General features: G+C 50.8%; 1 protein-coding gene and 1 long non-coding RNA gene across 9 annotated transcripts in view; one reads left to right on the forward strand and one right to left on the reverse strand.

Moving 5' to 3' along the window:
- Cacna2d2 (calcium voltage-gated channel auxiliary subunit alpha2delta 2) overlaps positions 1–17197 on the reverse strand; it is a 102674-nt gene that overhangs the window by 61870 nt on the left and 23607 nt on the right. For all 8 annotated transcript variants that reach the window (XM_010615468.2, XM_033759319.1, XM_010615467.2 and 5 more), the window contains exon 2: positions 2315–2431. In XM_010615468.2, the coding sequence (XP_010613770.1) occupies positions 2315–2431 (117 nt within the window). The remainder of the gene's footprint in view (positions 1–2314; positions 2432–17197) is intronic.
- The window catches only part of LOC104856211, an 80082-nt gene that overhangs the window by 39353 nt on the left and 23532 nt on the right, over positions 1–17197 (forward strand). The window lies entirely within an intron of this gene.

A 17197-nucleotide genomic window follows, 5' to 3' on the forward strand; every position in this document is an offset into this window, starting at 1 on the left:
AGGAAATGGACAGGATGGTCTTATGGGCCAGGATCCAGGAGATGCAGTAGCAGGAGGGGTCAATGGAAAGGAGAGTACTGGCAGGGCGAGAGCAGTGGCTCAGTGAACATCTCTAGAGCAATGTGGGGAGTTGGGGCCTGGCTCAGGGTTAGACAGACCTGGGTTCAAATCCTAGCTCTGCTGTATGCTGTCTTGACACATGGCATCTCTGTTTTTCCCTCGGTGAAATGAGTGAACAGGTCCTCCCCATCATGGCAGTGTGCCTTTTCTATCATTTTCCTATCAAACATTATTAAGTACTGACCAGGTACCAGGCCATGGGCTGGGCCGTAGATGCATGGAAAGGAGACAGACTCCTGTCCTGCCTTACAGGGTATGGGAGAGGGTTAAGACCAGGATTTTAGGTTTCTGGCTGCACCTGGTGCCTCACACCAAATCACCAGGGTTGATTATTCCTTTCGAGTTGGGTTAAGGGGCTGGGGAAAGACTCCAGCACATGGTTCCTAAAGAGGATTGCAGGGGGCTGGGCCCTGGGCTCCCTGTGTGCAGGGATGGTTATTTGTCACTGCCACCACTCAGCAGCCCTCTGCCAAAACAACCAGTCCTAAAGCCCAGGAGCAGCAGACCCATGGCCTTAAGGATGCTCCTTCCTGCATATTCCTTGGCTTTCAACTCAAGGTTGCTCTGGGGATACTGTACTCTGTAAACTGGGCGTAGGACAGCGAAGCTAGGAAGCAAGCATGCAAATCAAGGAGAGACAGGGAGCTAGAGAATAAGAGAAAGGATGTATGTGGCAATATGGGGTAATGTGCTGCTTGGGTAGGGCTGTCAGACTTGCCTTTGTTTCATCCCAGGGCAGTTTGTTCCCCCAACTATCTCCCCAAACCTATGCCCAGGAGATCCTGAGGGCCAGGTGGGGCTGGAACCTCTGCGTCCATATTGGTGGGAGGCCTTCAGAGTCTATCTTCTCTGGATTCCTGGCCCTAGGAGGCAAGCCTCCCCCTTCCATGATCCCAGATCACACAGGGACAGGCAGGGGACCCCATGAGGGACAGCAGGGCCCAGCTTCTTGGAGAAGGGGACTCTAGTTGTGTCTTGGGGCCTGGATATGGCCTGGGATGGGGGTGGCAGCATGACTTGAAACTACCTAAACTCTGGCCTGTGCCTGGCTATGGCATGCATGGAATTGCTCATTAAAAAGAAACAAAAACAACAACAACTAAAAAAAAAAAAAAAAACAGATTTATTGAGATATAATTCATCATATACTAGCAAATTCACTCACATAAGGTATATAATTCAGCGACTGCTAGTGTATTCAGAGTTGTACAACCACCGTTACAATCTAATGTTACAATATTTTCATCACCCTAAAAGAAATCCTGTACCAATTAGTAGAAATCCCCTCACCCCTTCCCTGCAGCTCTGGGCAACCACAAATCTACTTTCTATTTTTGTGGATTCACCTGTTCTGGACATTTCACAGAAATGGGATCACGTGATATGTGGCTTTTTATCACTGGCTTCTTTCACTTGGTACAACGCCTTTGAGTCATTCATGTTGTAGAAATTATCAAGACTTTGTTTTTTTTATTTAGCTTGGGTAAGGGGCACAGCTTTGACAGGCTGGGGCAGTCGCAGGGGTGCCTCTGATCTGGGGCAGCTTTAAGGCTTCTTGCTTATTTATACTTGACCCAGCACCAGCTCCAGGGGCCCTAACCCTCCAGTTTGAGTGGGGAGGGGGCTGAGTAGCAAGTGTGCCTACTTTGTCAGGACCTAAAAGTTCATGTATTCCATACAACCCCTAAGCCTTGGGGCTGACAGGTACAACAGATACAACCTCCCTGAGTATAAATGGAGAGACTGAGGCCCAGAGTTGGCAGAGCAGGGGCTCCAGCCTTATATAGCCATAGCCTTCTCTGTAGGGCACCCAAAGTCCCTCCCCATCAAAGCCTGCAGCCTGCCCTAGGGACAGAGACTCCACCATCAACAGGGCACTGTCTTGTCCACAGCACAACCCACAGACAGACCAGGATACCCAGAGGAATGGAAGGACCCCAGGCCTGACAGGATAGAAGGGCACAGATGCCTGGGTTTGAGACTCTATGTTCTCCTTCACGCAGCAGACTCCTGATAAAAACTGTCCTGCTCCTGTCATAGCCGCCCATAGTACCCACGAGTGCAGCCTTGCCGATGACTGCCCCACCTAAATTCAGAGGGCTAAGGGCTGTGCAATGACAGAGGATTGAGACACTGCCCCACTCACAGTCAGGGATACTCCCTTAATGGCTCTCCTGCCAATACACCAGCCTACCTTCAGGGCCTGCACCTTTCTGTCCAATAGGTTCTCAATGTCCCCTGCCACCTTCTCCACCAGCTTCTGAGGCTCATTCTCCTGTACCTCAAACAGGTTCCGGTTGTCCTTGTAGATCTAGAAGGAAGCAGAGGTTGGAGGTGAAGCCAAAAGGATCCCACATTCCCATGCTAGGGCTCAACATACTGTCTCCGCACAGCTCAACTTGGCTCAGCCTTCATGCCCTTCCCCCAGCTTAGAGAGCAGAGTCCAGTGGCCTTGTGGTTGGTCTGTGGGAAAGGCAGTGCTGGGGCTCTATAGCTTGCATGGCATGAGGGCCCAGTATTGACCTGTTGGTGGTCAGCAGTTCTTGGTGATGGTCCACATTGTCACCAACTTCTCTGGATGTCAGGATCCTCCCTTCAAGGACCATAAGCACCACCTACTGAGTCATTTAAAGTGGCTCAGAATAGTAGGGAGTAAGGGTAAACTGGATGGCAGGCAAGAGGCAGGGCACCGGGGAGAGGTAGAGCCAATAAGCACATACCACACAGCCTCATCCCAAAATGAGGATGCTCTGACACCTGCACAAGTACACATGCTTATATAGCCACACAGCCATGCTCACACAGCCACCTCTCTCCATAGCCTCAGGCATCTATACCCCATTTGCTGCTCCAGGATACTGCACAAATTGTATCTAAGTTCTGGGTACCCTGGGGGCTCCTCTGTCACTCATGGCATAAAATATGGGGGCAGGGATAAGAGAAGAGGGAGTGGGCTGTGGGGAATAAATCTGCCAATCCCAACTCCTCAGTGGATGGGTCTGTGCGCATGCACATGTGGCAGTGTTAATCTGATGGGGTGTGTGTTTGTGATACCACTCAACACAACCATCTGTGTGCACATGTGAGTGCCTACGGGATGGGGTGGGGTTAGGTCCTCTAGACATAGTCTGGGAGTTGTATGGGTCTTAGAAGCAGATTCCTTCAGTCATCTTTGTTTATAGCTGAGGCCTATGTGTGTACACGTGTGTATGTGTGTGTATGCATCGTGTGTGTGTGTGTGTGTGTGTGTGTGTGTGTGTGTGTGTGTATGTGTGTGTGCATGTATGCATTAATCGCCCCATGCATATCTCTAGGCTGGACCAGGTCTGTGTATGCATTCAGGTGACCTAAGGAGTCTGTGCCCCAAGGTGGCTCTTTCACCAGCAGAGGTCACAGTCTGGGCTGCCACTACAGAACCATGTCACCAGCCTGAGCCAGGCTGTTGAAGTGGAGGGATATGGAGACAGATAAGAGATTATGAGCAGAGACAAGGATGTGACCGAGGCAGTTGATGAGAGACAGACATGCAGAGAGAGATAAGGTTGAGTGATAGAAGATGGTGGAGATAAAGCTTCTGTCATCTGACGGGATGGGCAGGGGCTGATGCTGCCAAAGTTCCTGCTCTGCCTCTACCCAGCACCTGGCAGTCCAAGGGTTAAAGCACCACACGAAGCTGGCTCTGGCAATCTTCTCTTACCACCGCCCCCACCCCTCCCAGTTTCTCTTTTCTTTTTTGTCCTTCTCTTAGTACAAAATAATTTGTAGTGAAGTTGTTTTTTCCTGTAGAGCAGTGGCAATCAGGGGGCAAGTTGTAGGCCTGGCTCCATGGTCAGGAGGGATGGAACCCTAAGGGGACACTGGGGCAGGCTATTCCCCAGGCCCCAGGCCCTGCCTCAATCCAGAGGCCCTCAGAATAAGGACAGTGATGGAGAGAGGGAGAGGAGAGGTCGGAACCTGGGGATGGTAGAAAAATGCAGGGAACCTGTGCCTTATATTGAGGAAACTGAGGCTTAGAGAGAGGACAGGTCAAGGCTATTGAATGAGTGGCAAAGCCCCATGTACCCCCGAACCATCTTTTTTGGGCTTGGGGACATTAAAAAAATCCCCTTCCCCTACCTTGGACCACAGCCCCTTGAATGAGCTCTAGCCATCATGCAGAGCAGCATCCTAGCCCTCTTGGGCCAGCAGGGGGTGCGGCTGCCTGGCTTCCTCCAGGAGGAGGCTGCCTGGAGCTTCCTCACAGGCTATCCTGTGAAGGTCATTCCCAGAATCCAATGTGGACTAAGTGGGTCCCCTGATATTTCTCCCAAGGCTTACATGCCCCTTGCAGCCTGGCATGATGATTGGACTGGGGCTCGGGGCCTGGAAAGAGAGTAGATCTCCAGGTCTAAGGGCCACATCTCAGGGCCCCAGACAGATGACACAAAGTCTTGGAAGCTGAGATTTTGCCAAAAGTCATCCATCTCTGAACCTTCAGTGTCAAATATATTAAAAGAGAATGGCAATCCTCACCTCTTCAGCCAAGGACAATTTGATTCATGCCTTGAGAACCCTGTACTATTGTTGCTACTGCTATTGTTTAGGATCACTATAATTCTTTGGAAAGAATCATAGTTTCCTCCCTGCCCCCACTTACTCCCTGCTAGAGCTGCACACCTAGAGCTGTCTAAAGGCATCTGCTTCCATTTCTGAGTTGGCAGCCTCACTCTCCTGGGATCTGCCCACATCTAGCTCCAGATTCTCCTTTCTGATCCCTTAGCCATCTGGTCCTTGTCCCTAACACCTCAGCCTCAGCAGTGATAACAGGGAAGCCCAGACATTAGGACGCCACTCCTTGGGTATAGCTATGGCCAGCGCCTTGCAAACTCTCCTCAAGTACCATATCAGTGTGCAACGAACACTCAACAGAGGCATCTGCCTAATTCCACATTTAAGAGCACAGCTCTGGAGCCCAGGTCTGATTCCTCTCTTTTGCCTGAAGTTGTGAGCCCTTGGAGCCCATGGATGCCTCAGCCATACTTTCTTCCCATTCTACTTCTACCAAAGGACCCACCATGGTGCCCTTCTGTTGGCACCTGGTACTTCTCTGGCCATTGACCTATCATATTCCTGCAAGCCTTGGGTCCCAACACCATCCCACTGCCATACCTTTGCTCATGCCATTCCTGTTTCCTTTTAACCTTTCCCTGACTATGTAAATCCTTTCTAGAGTGAAAGCAGGGAAATATGCCAAAAGGGGTTTTTGGGGAGACAAGGGCAGAATTTCAGAATGGCACAGGCTCGTCAAACTGTCAGCCAAGTCTGAGGTGTGAAAGTCCTTGAATGGCAGGCCCCTAGTGCTTCACCCTTTCCTCTCCATTCCTCTGGACCTGTCCAGCTGTCCCAGCTACCTAAAGGCATTCACTCTTTCTTTTTTTTCTGGTACCAGGGATCAAACTCAGGACCTTGTGCTTGCCAGGCAGGTGCAGTGCCACTGAGCCACATCCCTGGCCCTTTAAAAGCATTCTCCTATTCCTCAGTGTGGGCCCTGAGCCGAGCCCTGAGCCCTGGGGAGATCCAATCAAAACATCCCAGCAGATGGCCCCACCCCAGGAGATAGGTCATCTCCACATTGATGTAGTCCAGGGAAGTGCTTCCTACATGGAGTCCAGGAGGGCTCAGGGTAACTCCAGAGCTTGGACTCTACCTAGGACTCGTTCTCCTGGAGCTCTAGTCCCCAGCCCTGGTCCCAGGGGCCAGCTGGAAAGGGGCAGAAAGGCCAGGGAATAGCAGTGCAGAGCCTCAGCAACCATGTGGGACCACATGCCTACCAGTGTCCTTGGCCCAGGGAGTTAACTGGAAAAATCCAATAGTTCCTACAGCAGCACAGTCTGAGAAGGCCCCACTCTACCCAGGCCACTGGCCAGAGAGAGCAATGGGGCTGGCAGTCTGTTGCTACACGTCAGTTGTTACTTGGGAAAGAATGTGGGATGGAAGGATCGTGGTGGGACAGGGCAGTGGATGGAGCCAGGGGGCATGTGGGAGTGGCCAGGAGACGGGGAAAGAGGGGTTAAGGAACAGAGAGTGCAGGGGTAGTAGAGAGACATTTGGAAGGCTGTTTGGAGCCCTTCATTCTCAGGGGTCCTGGCTCTTCTATCTTGTATGATGTACTTATAGTCACTACTCACCCTTGAAGGCATCCACCCTGTAAGTTATGGAGAAAAGACCCTCCATCTTTCCCCTCCTCTCATTGCTAGCTCCCACCTAAGCCCTCTTTTAGCTCTAACGACTCTTACTAAGTGCCATGTGCAGCCAAAATCCTGGCCTAGGGGTCTGCAGACTCTGTGGGGGCTGAAGGCTCCTCAGGGGGCCCAAACCCTTTTCCTAGCCTCTTCCTTTCTTGGTGGCTCCATATAAATGAGAGGTGAACCTGGGGGATCCTCCGAGGAACTGTGATCTTGGACAGGAAATCTGGAGTTGGGCAGGGCAGAAGGATCCTGCCTTGTTACCACAGCTCCCAAGAGTCCTAATGGGGTGGTGGTGGTGGTAGGGAATAAAGCATCTATCACCCTGCAAATACCAGGATCACAGAGACAGATACCACAGAAGACAAAAGACCTCAAAACAAGTGACATGACAGACCCCTATCAGAGGGCAGTTTTCAAAGTCCCAGAAAGTGAGCAGCAGTGGGGTGTGCACCTGAACTAGCACCCAGCTACACAAGGATAGGGAAAAAAGGGAGAGGTTGGGAAAAGGTAATAAAGGCCACAGAAGCCAAAGGAGCAAATGACCCATTTATTGTGGAGTGGAATGTTGGCTCTGGCTACCCTGGTTTTACACACTTGATCTTACTGATCCCCGATAACTCTTGAAGAGGGTCCATTCTGGTCATCACCGTTTAGCACACAGGACTCTGAAAGCTAGAGAGGTAAAGTCCCAGGCAGGGCTGGAATCCAAATGGGGTCTATCTGATCCAAGCCCTTGTCTTAGGACACACTCAGGAGTTCTGTCCCCTGCATTTAGGAATTAGGGTTTAGCTGGCCTGAAAGGGCTGATGCTGAAGGACAGGTGGCAGGTGAGGCTATTTTGCAGGGGAGGAGACAGAGGCCTGGCAGAAGCAGCCTGATCCACTAACCCCACCAACCCTGGGAGTGAAAGAAGGCACACACAGGCAAGGCCCTCTCTGCAGTGAAGGTGAATGGGCCCTAATCTCTGGAAAATTAAATCAGAAAGAAAACAGAATGAGAAAAATTTGACACAGGACCAATTTTGTTGCTGTCTGTCTCCTCAAAAGCTCAGGCTCAGGCTTAGTTTGGTGCTCAGCCAGGTACTCCAGCATCCCTGGCTCATGCACTGCTCTCCATATTACCTCTTACCACATCTCCTGGGGTCTGCTTCCTGGTGCCATGAGGAACAGCCAGGTGGGCAACTGAACTGTCCAGTCCCTCAGCCCAACAGGCTCCTAAAAAGGTGGATAGCCAGTGGACTACAGATGGTGGACTAGGCCTTCCTGGGTCTTGTGCAAGTGGGCACACACCAGAGAGACGACAGCCCAAAGAGGTCTGAACTGGGTCACCTGCCAGACCGGGCTATGTCAGGGATCAGGGCAGCTTTTTTGGGGGTGGGGTGGGGTTCATGCTGTTCAGGAATCCTGAGCTGGGGCAGGAAGAAGTTAGGAGGATGGGTAGTGACCAATTCAGGACTGTAGCCAGGCAGCACAGAGCCAGCACTAGGCCCTTGGCTTCATGCCCACCGGGCTGCTTACCCAGCCTACTGTTTTCATCAAGGCCATTGACATAACCACTAATCACATTTGAAGATGGGAGGATCGATGGAGTAGCCAGGCACTGGGTTTCCTTTCCCATTGAAAGTACTTTGGACAGATCCAAAACAGGCTATACACAGATGGCCTTGAGGGGGTGTCCTACACTGGGTGCACTAAGACCCTAACCTAGCTGCTCTTGGGTAATACCAGGCTCTGGATAGTGTGTGTCTGGGAGACTCCCAGGCAGCCTCATTTTCTGGGGACATGCCTTACAGGAGTACAAGGGCAAGGGGCCCCTGGATCCTGCAGAGCACAGTTGGTGTTGGGCAGGGGCATGCCATCGGGCTATGGACTTCATCAGCTGCTGGCATTCACCAGCTGCCACATGAGGCTCCCACGTGGCCACACTGCCACCATGTTGTGGTGTGCTGGTTCTATGATGAGTTAGCTATATATGGTGTCCTGTCACAATCAGGTTTGTATACTGTGATGTGCACTGTGACAACATAAATAATTACCTTCACATTGAGTAGGGATTACCTGGGATACATGCTTTGTCTAGAGGGGGTCACACAAAGACTGGTTGTAACCTAGTCTTTACAATTTGGCCCTGCACAGGTCACATAGGTAGTGTGAGAGTGGGAGCAGGCTCCTAGTCTGGCTTCTTGGAACTGGTGAGGACATGGCCCATTAAAAACTCTATTTTTCCCCATCCCATATCATCCCACATCCTTACATTCCCAGGGGAATGCTCCACATTCATGCCACAGGCTCTTGTTGGGGTCCTCTTGAGCCTGGGCCAGGGGAGAAGGGCTCAGTGACTCCCTGATCCCTCACCTCCAAGAGAAAGCTTCTGGGAGCTTTTGCTAGCAAGTTTTCCCTTCACAAAACTCATGGGGACATGAAGCCCCTGTCATCACCCCCAGCAACGCCTCCCTGTTTTTAAAGTTAAAGTTTAGTTGACTGTCATCCATTACCGCAATTAGTACATTATGTCTAATTATGCAATTAGTGTAAAAAGTGCACTTGCTGCTGAGAATGGGAAATTACGCTGCCTCGTTATGCTGTAAAATCCATGTCATAAAAAGGCTCAATCTCTTGTCTTTCAAAAGACACAAAACCTAACACAAAACAATAAGCCAAATCCTCCTAGCCAAGCTGGGGCCAGAATGTGCTAACCTCCCCATGGTGGCTCCAGGAAGACCCCTCTCCCCCTGAGGCCTGGAAATTCTCTGGGCAACCTGAGGAACCCCTTTTCCGAGGGCAACCTGAGGAAGGGAGAGCAAGAGCAACAGGAATTGGGTATGGCAATGTCTTTGCTCTTCAGAAACTGATGAGGATTTTCAAACTTTAGCAATCCTGATTATCTATCTACTCCAGGCCTGGCTTAAGAGTGACAGCTTCAGTGTGGAGCCCCATATCTCACAGGACCACAGTCCTGGAGAGGTATGACCTCTATCTAACTTGGAAATGAGAGATTCTTCCTCTGAGGGTTCTGATGGCTACAGTGAACAAAAAGGCATATTCTAGTGCAGGGAAATGAACATTCTCACAATCTGGGGTCCCAAACTCTGGAAGCATAGCCTAGATGAGTAATGAGTGCCCTGTGCAGGGAGTGTGCAAGCCCAGCTGTCAAGGATACCAAGAAGGATCATCCACACTCATCCAGCATGTTGGAAGGATTCCAGGCTGCCATTGTTAGATAACAGCATTTCAGGGCCATGTACTTATGTGAAGCTCATAGTTTGACCATATCCCTAAGTTCTGGCTCTCTGGGGAGTCAGAGGCTTTGGGATAAGCAGGGGATGAGAATGGAATCTAATGAGGAACGTGTCTCCCTTTTACAGATGACAACTCCAAATAGCCCAGACCATGGGAGCTAGGAGGGGGCACATTCCAGCGTCCCTATCCACTCAGATCAGCATAGGGCACCTCTCTGTGTACCTCAAAACCAAATGCTACAGGGCCAAAGCTACCCATGACCCATCTTCAAAGTCACAAAGTAAAGTTCCAGCATGGGCCACTTCATGCCTACCTAAGAAGCCCTAAGTAGCTTCCCTAAGCAGTTGTATCCCAATTCTTACTATTCTGATCCCAAATGATCTATCCCACCCTACAGATGTGTGCCATGAAGACGTCTTCACAGTCAAGAATCTTCACTGACCTCATGGCCAAGGTGTGTGACCTGCTGTCTCCATTACCCAGCTCAGACAAGATGTTTACAGAACAGAAAAGCTGGGTGTGTAGCCCTAGCATTCCAGGGCCCAGGGAAGGCAACAGGACCCCTCAATTGCACCCATCTATAATGGCACTACCAAACAGTTTTGGGTGTGCTAGAGGCCAAGGTGGCAACTGAAGTGTAGAAGGAGGGAGTGTAGACCCACTAGAGGAGCCACTGTTATCTAAACTCAAGGCAAAGACCCTGAACAGTTGAAGTTTGGAGGCAAGGAAAACAGCTCTGGCAGAGCCCAGCCACATGGGCACAGGCATGGAGACTCAGAACCTTCTGTCCTCTGGATCTGGCCTGTGACAGCATCAAGAGCAGGTGATTTTAGCCCAACATGAACCAAACTGCACGCGAAACCTGGGGCCCCTGCTGGCCCCCCCTCCCGGAGCTAGGAACCACCGGCTGTTGAAGCAGCTGGGAGGGAAGCTGTGCCCAGCATACCAGCTGGCACGGGGGAGTGCAAGTAAACATACTCGCACTTTCCCAACTCACAGAAGTTGCCGGGTGGCGGCCGGCTGGTATGGGTGCCCATGTTTATGGGAAACAGATTGTTTGTGTCAGTGTCTGAGCCCCCTTGCCACCAACCCTGGCTCTGCTCTCTCCCGCTGCCTTCCCACCCAATTGACCTGCATTACTTCCCCCAGGACTCCTATAGTGTTGATAGGACCCTCTTGTCACCAGACAGGGCTCAACACAGAATCCCCTGAGTCCTTACAACTGAGTCCACAGGTGCTGGGAGATACAGAAACTGGCTAAAGACTGTACAGGCCAGGATTGGAGGTGCCTGGAGTGCTGGACTTCTCAAACCTGTCACCAGTGCCAGGCCATCTCTGTTTGCCTGCTACTCACACAAGTCTGGTCTGTCCTGTATCCCCAGTTCATCACCTCAAGTGACCTGGCTATGGAAAGCTCATGCAAGATAACTATCTCTTGTAGCATAGACCTGGCAGAAATTTGCCCATATAAATTTCATCATGAGATGGTCTGAGGAATGGTTCTGGAACAAAGGACAAGATATGCTTCCTTCCTCTGTGTACATGACTTCTCTCCACCCTGTACAGCACAGCATCCATGGCTTAGGGTAGCAACCCTCGTTGGAGCCTGGGACAAGTCTCCCAGAAGCTTCAGAGTGGCCAGAAACCAACCTTGCCCCAAGAGTCCCCAGTCAGGCCTCCTGGGGTGGGGATATACCTGCTTTTATTCAGTCTTCTCCATGGCCAATGACACAATAGTACCCAGGAAGTATGCAGCATCTTACAGACAAAGAAATTGGGGCATCACAAGGGTCAGAATCTGCCCAAAAGGGAAACTCCCTGCTCTCCTGTACACATCCTCAAAACTTTCTGAAAGGCTACAGATTTGAATTCCAGCCTTGCCTTCTATCAGCTGGTTGGCTTGCATGAGCATTCCCCCTCATAAGCTACCTTGGCCAGGTTGTCTGTGATGTTCCTCAAAAGTGAAGGTCAAATGTGGAATACTACTGGCTTCTTATGGGGTCCACTTTTAGAGTTGCTCCCAAGATCCTGAGCATCTTTCCAGCCCCACTCTGTTTTGCAGGGACCCCTTTCCGGACTCATAGGCTGGGAGTTTACTTTGCTGCTGAAGATGTCACCAAATAACAATAGCATTAATGACAACCTTGATCACAACAGGGCTTCCTGCTCTCGTGAAAACATGAGATTCTTGACATGAAAGGCATGGAGCAGAAAATCAGAGATGGATGTAAGCCTGGAAGTCACTGCAGCCTCCCACAGTGTTAAAGGGCTCCTTTTGAGGCAAGGTCATTTCAGGGTCCTTCCTGCTCCATATCTCTCCATGCATACAGCACCATGCACACATGCTTGATCTGGCCTAGCAGGTCACAAACATCTACCTCACCACATGCACACTAGCACCTAGGTAACTCCTTGCAGATCCTGCTCATATTTCACATTTAGGCTCATAGAAAAAGCACCACTGTCCACTGGATGCTTGGCAGCCTCAGGCCTGGGTGAGGGTCTGTGGACCTCCTCCATTCCTAAAAAGGTTGTTTGAAGCCATGTGAAATGTTTTAAGCACTGGAACTTTGCTGGCTCCAGATGACTGCGGCTACCTGAAGGTCATAATCTTAACTCTTCATGCTGAACACACCACTAGAAATGTTTCTAACAATGCAGGGGCCCTGGTGGGACAAGGATATGACCTGACCAGTAGTGGCCTCAGAACCAGGACTCCAGAAGAGATCAAGCTTCCTACTCTGAGTGCTTGATATAGTCTTATCACAAGGCCTGAGTGTCAGGCAGCAATAAGGCAGTAGGCTTTGGAGTCAGGCTAGAGCTGCCCACAGTGAGGGGGTGAGATATACTTGAGGACACCCATGCCTGGCCCTCTTGCTCACCTCCTTTCTCAGCACCTCCCAGCTCCATCTTACTCCCCTTCTCCTAGTTTTTCTTTTTTCCTACTTCCAATTTATAGCACTTCTTGAATTTTATGTATTCTTGTAAGTGCCTTTAAATCTTCCATAGAACAAGTTGGAAGCATAAATAAATAAGCAAGACCAAGACACTGGGGCTTTGCAAATACTAAGGATGCACTGAAGATATGTACATACTAGGGATGTGCACACACTGAGGACACACACACGCACTCACTGGGAATACACACTCAGAGGGTACCCGCTCTTTCTCAAATCATTCATAGCCTGTCCTGGGCCCTCCCAGGAAACCCCTGACTTTGGACCTGGAAAAAGCAAGGTGGTCACATCTAAGACTTCCCAGAGCGGGGCTGGTAAGCCTGTCCCCAGCTCGTGATGGGTGCTCCTTTTAAGCTAGGCCACTTCTCTCTGTATTACAGATTTCCCTTCTTTCTCTGTGGGTAGAGGGACAGTCCCTGGTATCTGAGGTTCCTGGTTCTTTCTCCATAAACACAAGAACCTGAGTGGCTACAGGCTAGCACTTACCCTCCCTGCATATGTGCAGTGTTTGCCATGCAAACAAACTGTGCAAACAGGACTGATGGCTGTCATACCAGCAAACATTGGCAGGGATCTGAGCCCGAACAGCCATGAACTTCTAAGTAAGTATGCTATGCTCATGGGAGGCAGATGCTATACCTAGCGTCCCCCTCCCACCTTGTGGATGCTACCTCCTCATCATCCAACTCTGGGGATGTTGAACAGGGTGACAGTTACTAAGAATTAGCTACAGTACAGTCCTCCATTCAAGTTGCCCGCTGCACAAAATCCTCACAAGCCAGTTACTATCTCAGATAAGGCAAGTGAGGCATAGAGAGTAACTGGCAGAGCTATGATTCAATGCCTATGTGAACTAACCATGCACATGAACACAGACTCTGTTCAGGAACCTACCCCCGTCTCCCCAGGAACTGGTCTCCAGCACCTGAGCTCCTGTGATCCTCTTTAGGCCCAACCGTGCTCTAGACTCCTTCTTTAGGAAATCACCCTGGCTGCTCCCCAGTCATATCCTTTGAGGACTAGAAAGTCAGGGTGGTCAGCTGAGTCCTGTGTTTGCAAATGCCATCTTGGTTTTAGTGTCCATGGAGAGCTGTCTGGGATCCAGTCTTTCAAGACTCACTCACTTGCCTGAGCAGTTCCTGAGATCTACTCTGAGTGGTGACTGAATCTTCACTGTGCCAGTGGCTCCATCCATGGGGCTTAAGAGATCCTAGGGACTGATTCCCCCAACTTGATTGCCCGGAGAGATTAGTGGAGGACAGAAAGACAAGGACAGACCTAAGCTGCTCTGGGAAGGGGCCCAGGTTCAGGAAAAACATCTTAGTCCTCCACTCCTTGTTTTGATTTTTTTGGGGGGTCTTCTGAAAACCTGTGGGATGTCTGGAAGGCCAGGACCTGGTGGCTAGGAGACTGGGTTACCACACATATATCTCCTGCCATCACTTTCCTGTAGCTTAGATGCCTGTTGGGTCTTAGTGGCAATGGTATGCCAGGTTCCCACTTCCTCTGTTCAGCAACCTCCAGCAGGAGGGAGGGAGGGAGGGAAGAAGGGAGACCTGAGCTTCTAGCTTTGTCAAGGACTCTCTGAGCAAGGAGGTGGTGAGGGCAATGACACCAGGAGGACAAGAGTGGAACAAATTGCCTCAATTATGTAAGGCGGCCCTATTTTCTTCTTAGCATGGAGAGAAGAACTGAGCAGTTGTGTACCTTACCCCATCCCCTAGGCCTGCTAGGAGACCCTTCATAGAAGGCTCAGTCAGAAGTTCCCCAAGAAGGATCTGTGGGCTCAGGTCTCCCAGGGGGGCTAGGGAAAATTCCTAGGACTGGACCTCAATTGGCTATTCTCTTGGGGCCAACAAGCAGGACCTGAACAAGAGGTTTGGATTAGTTCTGCCGAATCAGTGCTCCTTGAATGTCCTGGAGTACCCTGTAGTCCCTCTAGTTTCCTGCAGGTTCCTTGGTCTCAGCAGCCTCCTTGTCTGCTTGTCTAGAACTCCATGTTCCTGGCCTCTCCCCTGACCTAGCCATCATAAAACTCTGAGTGACTTTAATATCCAACTATTGACTCTGCCCTGCTACCCCCCACTGGAAATGCCAAAGTCCACTTTTCTCTGAGTCTCCACAGGAGTCTCAGCAGGAAGGACCCCTACCCTTGAGAGACCAGAACCAGGCTAACAGATTAGCCAAGGCCTCAGGATGGTCTCCAGACTGCCTTGCCTCCTCTCCTGAGCTGTGGCCATCTCCCTCCAACCTAGGTCCTCTGGGGAGCACCGGAAATATCCCACATTGAGGCTTCAAGGTAGTGACTATGGCCCTGACTCCTGACCCCTCCATAGCATAGTCTAGGCAGTCTGCATAGGCAAGTTTGCCAGCTAGGCCTGCGTGTATCTTCTTGGGAGGCCTGTCCTGCAAAGCAAGCTAGGAAGGCTGCCTATACATACAGTGTATGCTTAGTGGAGTTGCCAAAGCTCAGTGAAGTCTGTATATCTGGTTCTTTGAGTTTATAGTGTTAGCTGGTTGAGGATTTCTAAACTACAGATTTATCTCTGGCCACAAATCCAAATGATTCAGGAGCCAGTGTGTCTGCCTGAGTGTATATGTATGGTGGCAGGCATGCACATGTGGATAGTACACAGATGGATGTGAATATACAAACATTTACAGCATGGACATGGGAAGGGTGATGGCATTCCAATGGAGATGTATGCCAAACACATATCCTAGTGAATGTGGGTCCTTGGACACATGTGTATCCAAGAATAGAAGTGTCCATGTCCACATGTGTCCTGTTGTACACATGTCCAGGTCCACATGTACATGTTGGGAGAAAGCTTGCAGTGAACAGGGTAGGATAACTCCTACTATGAGCACAGTCCTGAGTCTCCTGTGTCCTCTGCTCAAGTCTAGTTACACAGCAGGTCTTGGTGAACATCTAGGTGTGTGTGCCCAGGCCCAGTGCCCTTACTCTCTCCCACCAACTCGGAGAGACTATAGTCCTGCATTGGTCACACATCAGACCCAGGCCACAGGCACTAAGGATGCAACAGAGAGCTGCAGCACACAAATCCCCTCCTGTGTGTGTCAGGGAGAGAAAATATCACACAAAGCATCCCTCGTATCCACCCTTGTCCCTCCAGACAAGAGCAACCAGGACCAGCTTTGGGATGACTGACCTCCTCTCTGATAGGGATAAGGAAAAACCACCTTTCTCTGAACACCAGAAATAAGACCCAGTTTCCCAATAACAAGCCCCTCCCTATCCCATTTCTTAGAGGGTCTGAGACACTTAACTCCAAACACAGAGGCACTGAAGCCAAGAGTGTACTTTTTAAGCCTTGGCTGCCTCACCAAGGTACTCATTCATTGTCAGGGTAAGATGGTGCACACCCACCCCTGGGCCATTCCCCACCCCACTTGTGATCCAAGCCTGGACCTCAGACTTGGACCACACAGAGAGCCCAGATGATGCTATATGAGGCAGGCAGGAAGAGGGAAGCAGGAATCAAGTCCATATGTCTGCTAATGGGCTGACAAATTAGGAGGTCTCCCCTCTAAGAGGTGATGAATGAGCAGTTGCCCAAGAGAACTGGGGGATGGGCCAGGGCCAGCTCTCCCACAGTACTTCTTAGGCTCAGCCTTGCCTTACCTCTCTGGGGTGCCCAGCTGAGTGGCCTAAGGGTGGGGATGGGATCTAGGCGTGACAGTGGGCTATGGGCAGGGGGCGGGCATAAAAGGGCATGCTTATCCTCAGAGGACATCAGATATTCAAAAGCAAGTCCAGCTATGAAGGCCTAATTCATGGCCGCCATGCTGGTATTTGAAAGAGCACCCTTTGGGACCTCCCCAGACCCTCTTGGACAATCTCTATTGCACATGGTGGTTTTAAGACTTTGAAGAGAGTGGCAGCAAGCATGGGAGGCCGTGCCCTGAGGAATGTCCATCCCACTCCCCACAGGACCACTGGACCTCAGGGATGGATAAGGATGGGGAGAGACCTGAGACTAGGTCATGGAATCACCCACAGACTGGAGCTACTTTTCCTGCATACATAACAGGTCTGCAGCCTCCCAAATGCACATGGGTGCACAAGGGGACCCACAATTGGAAGTACAGCCCCTTGTGCCAGAGGAGTCCTGGGAACTTGACTCAAGGAACCAGCAGCCACTGAGCCCAGTCACAGAAAGGGATCAAGCAGGTGACTCTCTAGTCTCAGCAGTCCTCTTTGGTGGGGAGGTCACTTCTGAGCTGAGATCTCAATATCCTCTGTCTGTCCCTTAAATCATTAGAGATTTCCATGCACTTGGAATACCTGAAAAGGGGCAGGATTTATACATTTTTTGTGACAAGGGCTAGCCTGCTTCCCTTTGAGAGCCTCTCGCCAGTCAAGGTGATCTGGGACCCAAGGAACTCTGCTGGCTCTCTGTGGGAACTGTCCCAATCCCCTGGCTGCCTGCCTCCCCTCCTGCCTCACCCTGCCCTGTGTAAACAGAACCCGCCCCCTCACTCCCAGGGGCTGCTAATTCCTCGCTAGAACTGCTCGGACGTGAAATTGGAGTGAGACAATGTGTGTTTAAGGAAATGAATCTAGAATCTTAAGAGGCTTGGGGAGCCCGCCCTGAACCCCCATCACCCCACCCACCCACCCAGATACAGG

The sequence above is a fragment of the Fukomys damarensis genome, unplaced genomic scaffold (genome assembly GCF_012274545.1).
Source record: "Fukomys damarensis isolate Sample0158 unplaced genomic scaffold, DMR_v1.0_HiC HiC_scaffold_37, whole genome shotgun sequence".
In the NCBI taxonomy this organism is placed as follows: Eukaryota; Metazoa; Chordata; class Mammalia; order Rodentia; family Bathyergidae; genus Fukomys; species Fukomys damarensis.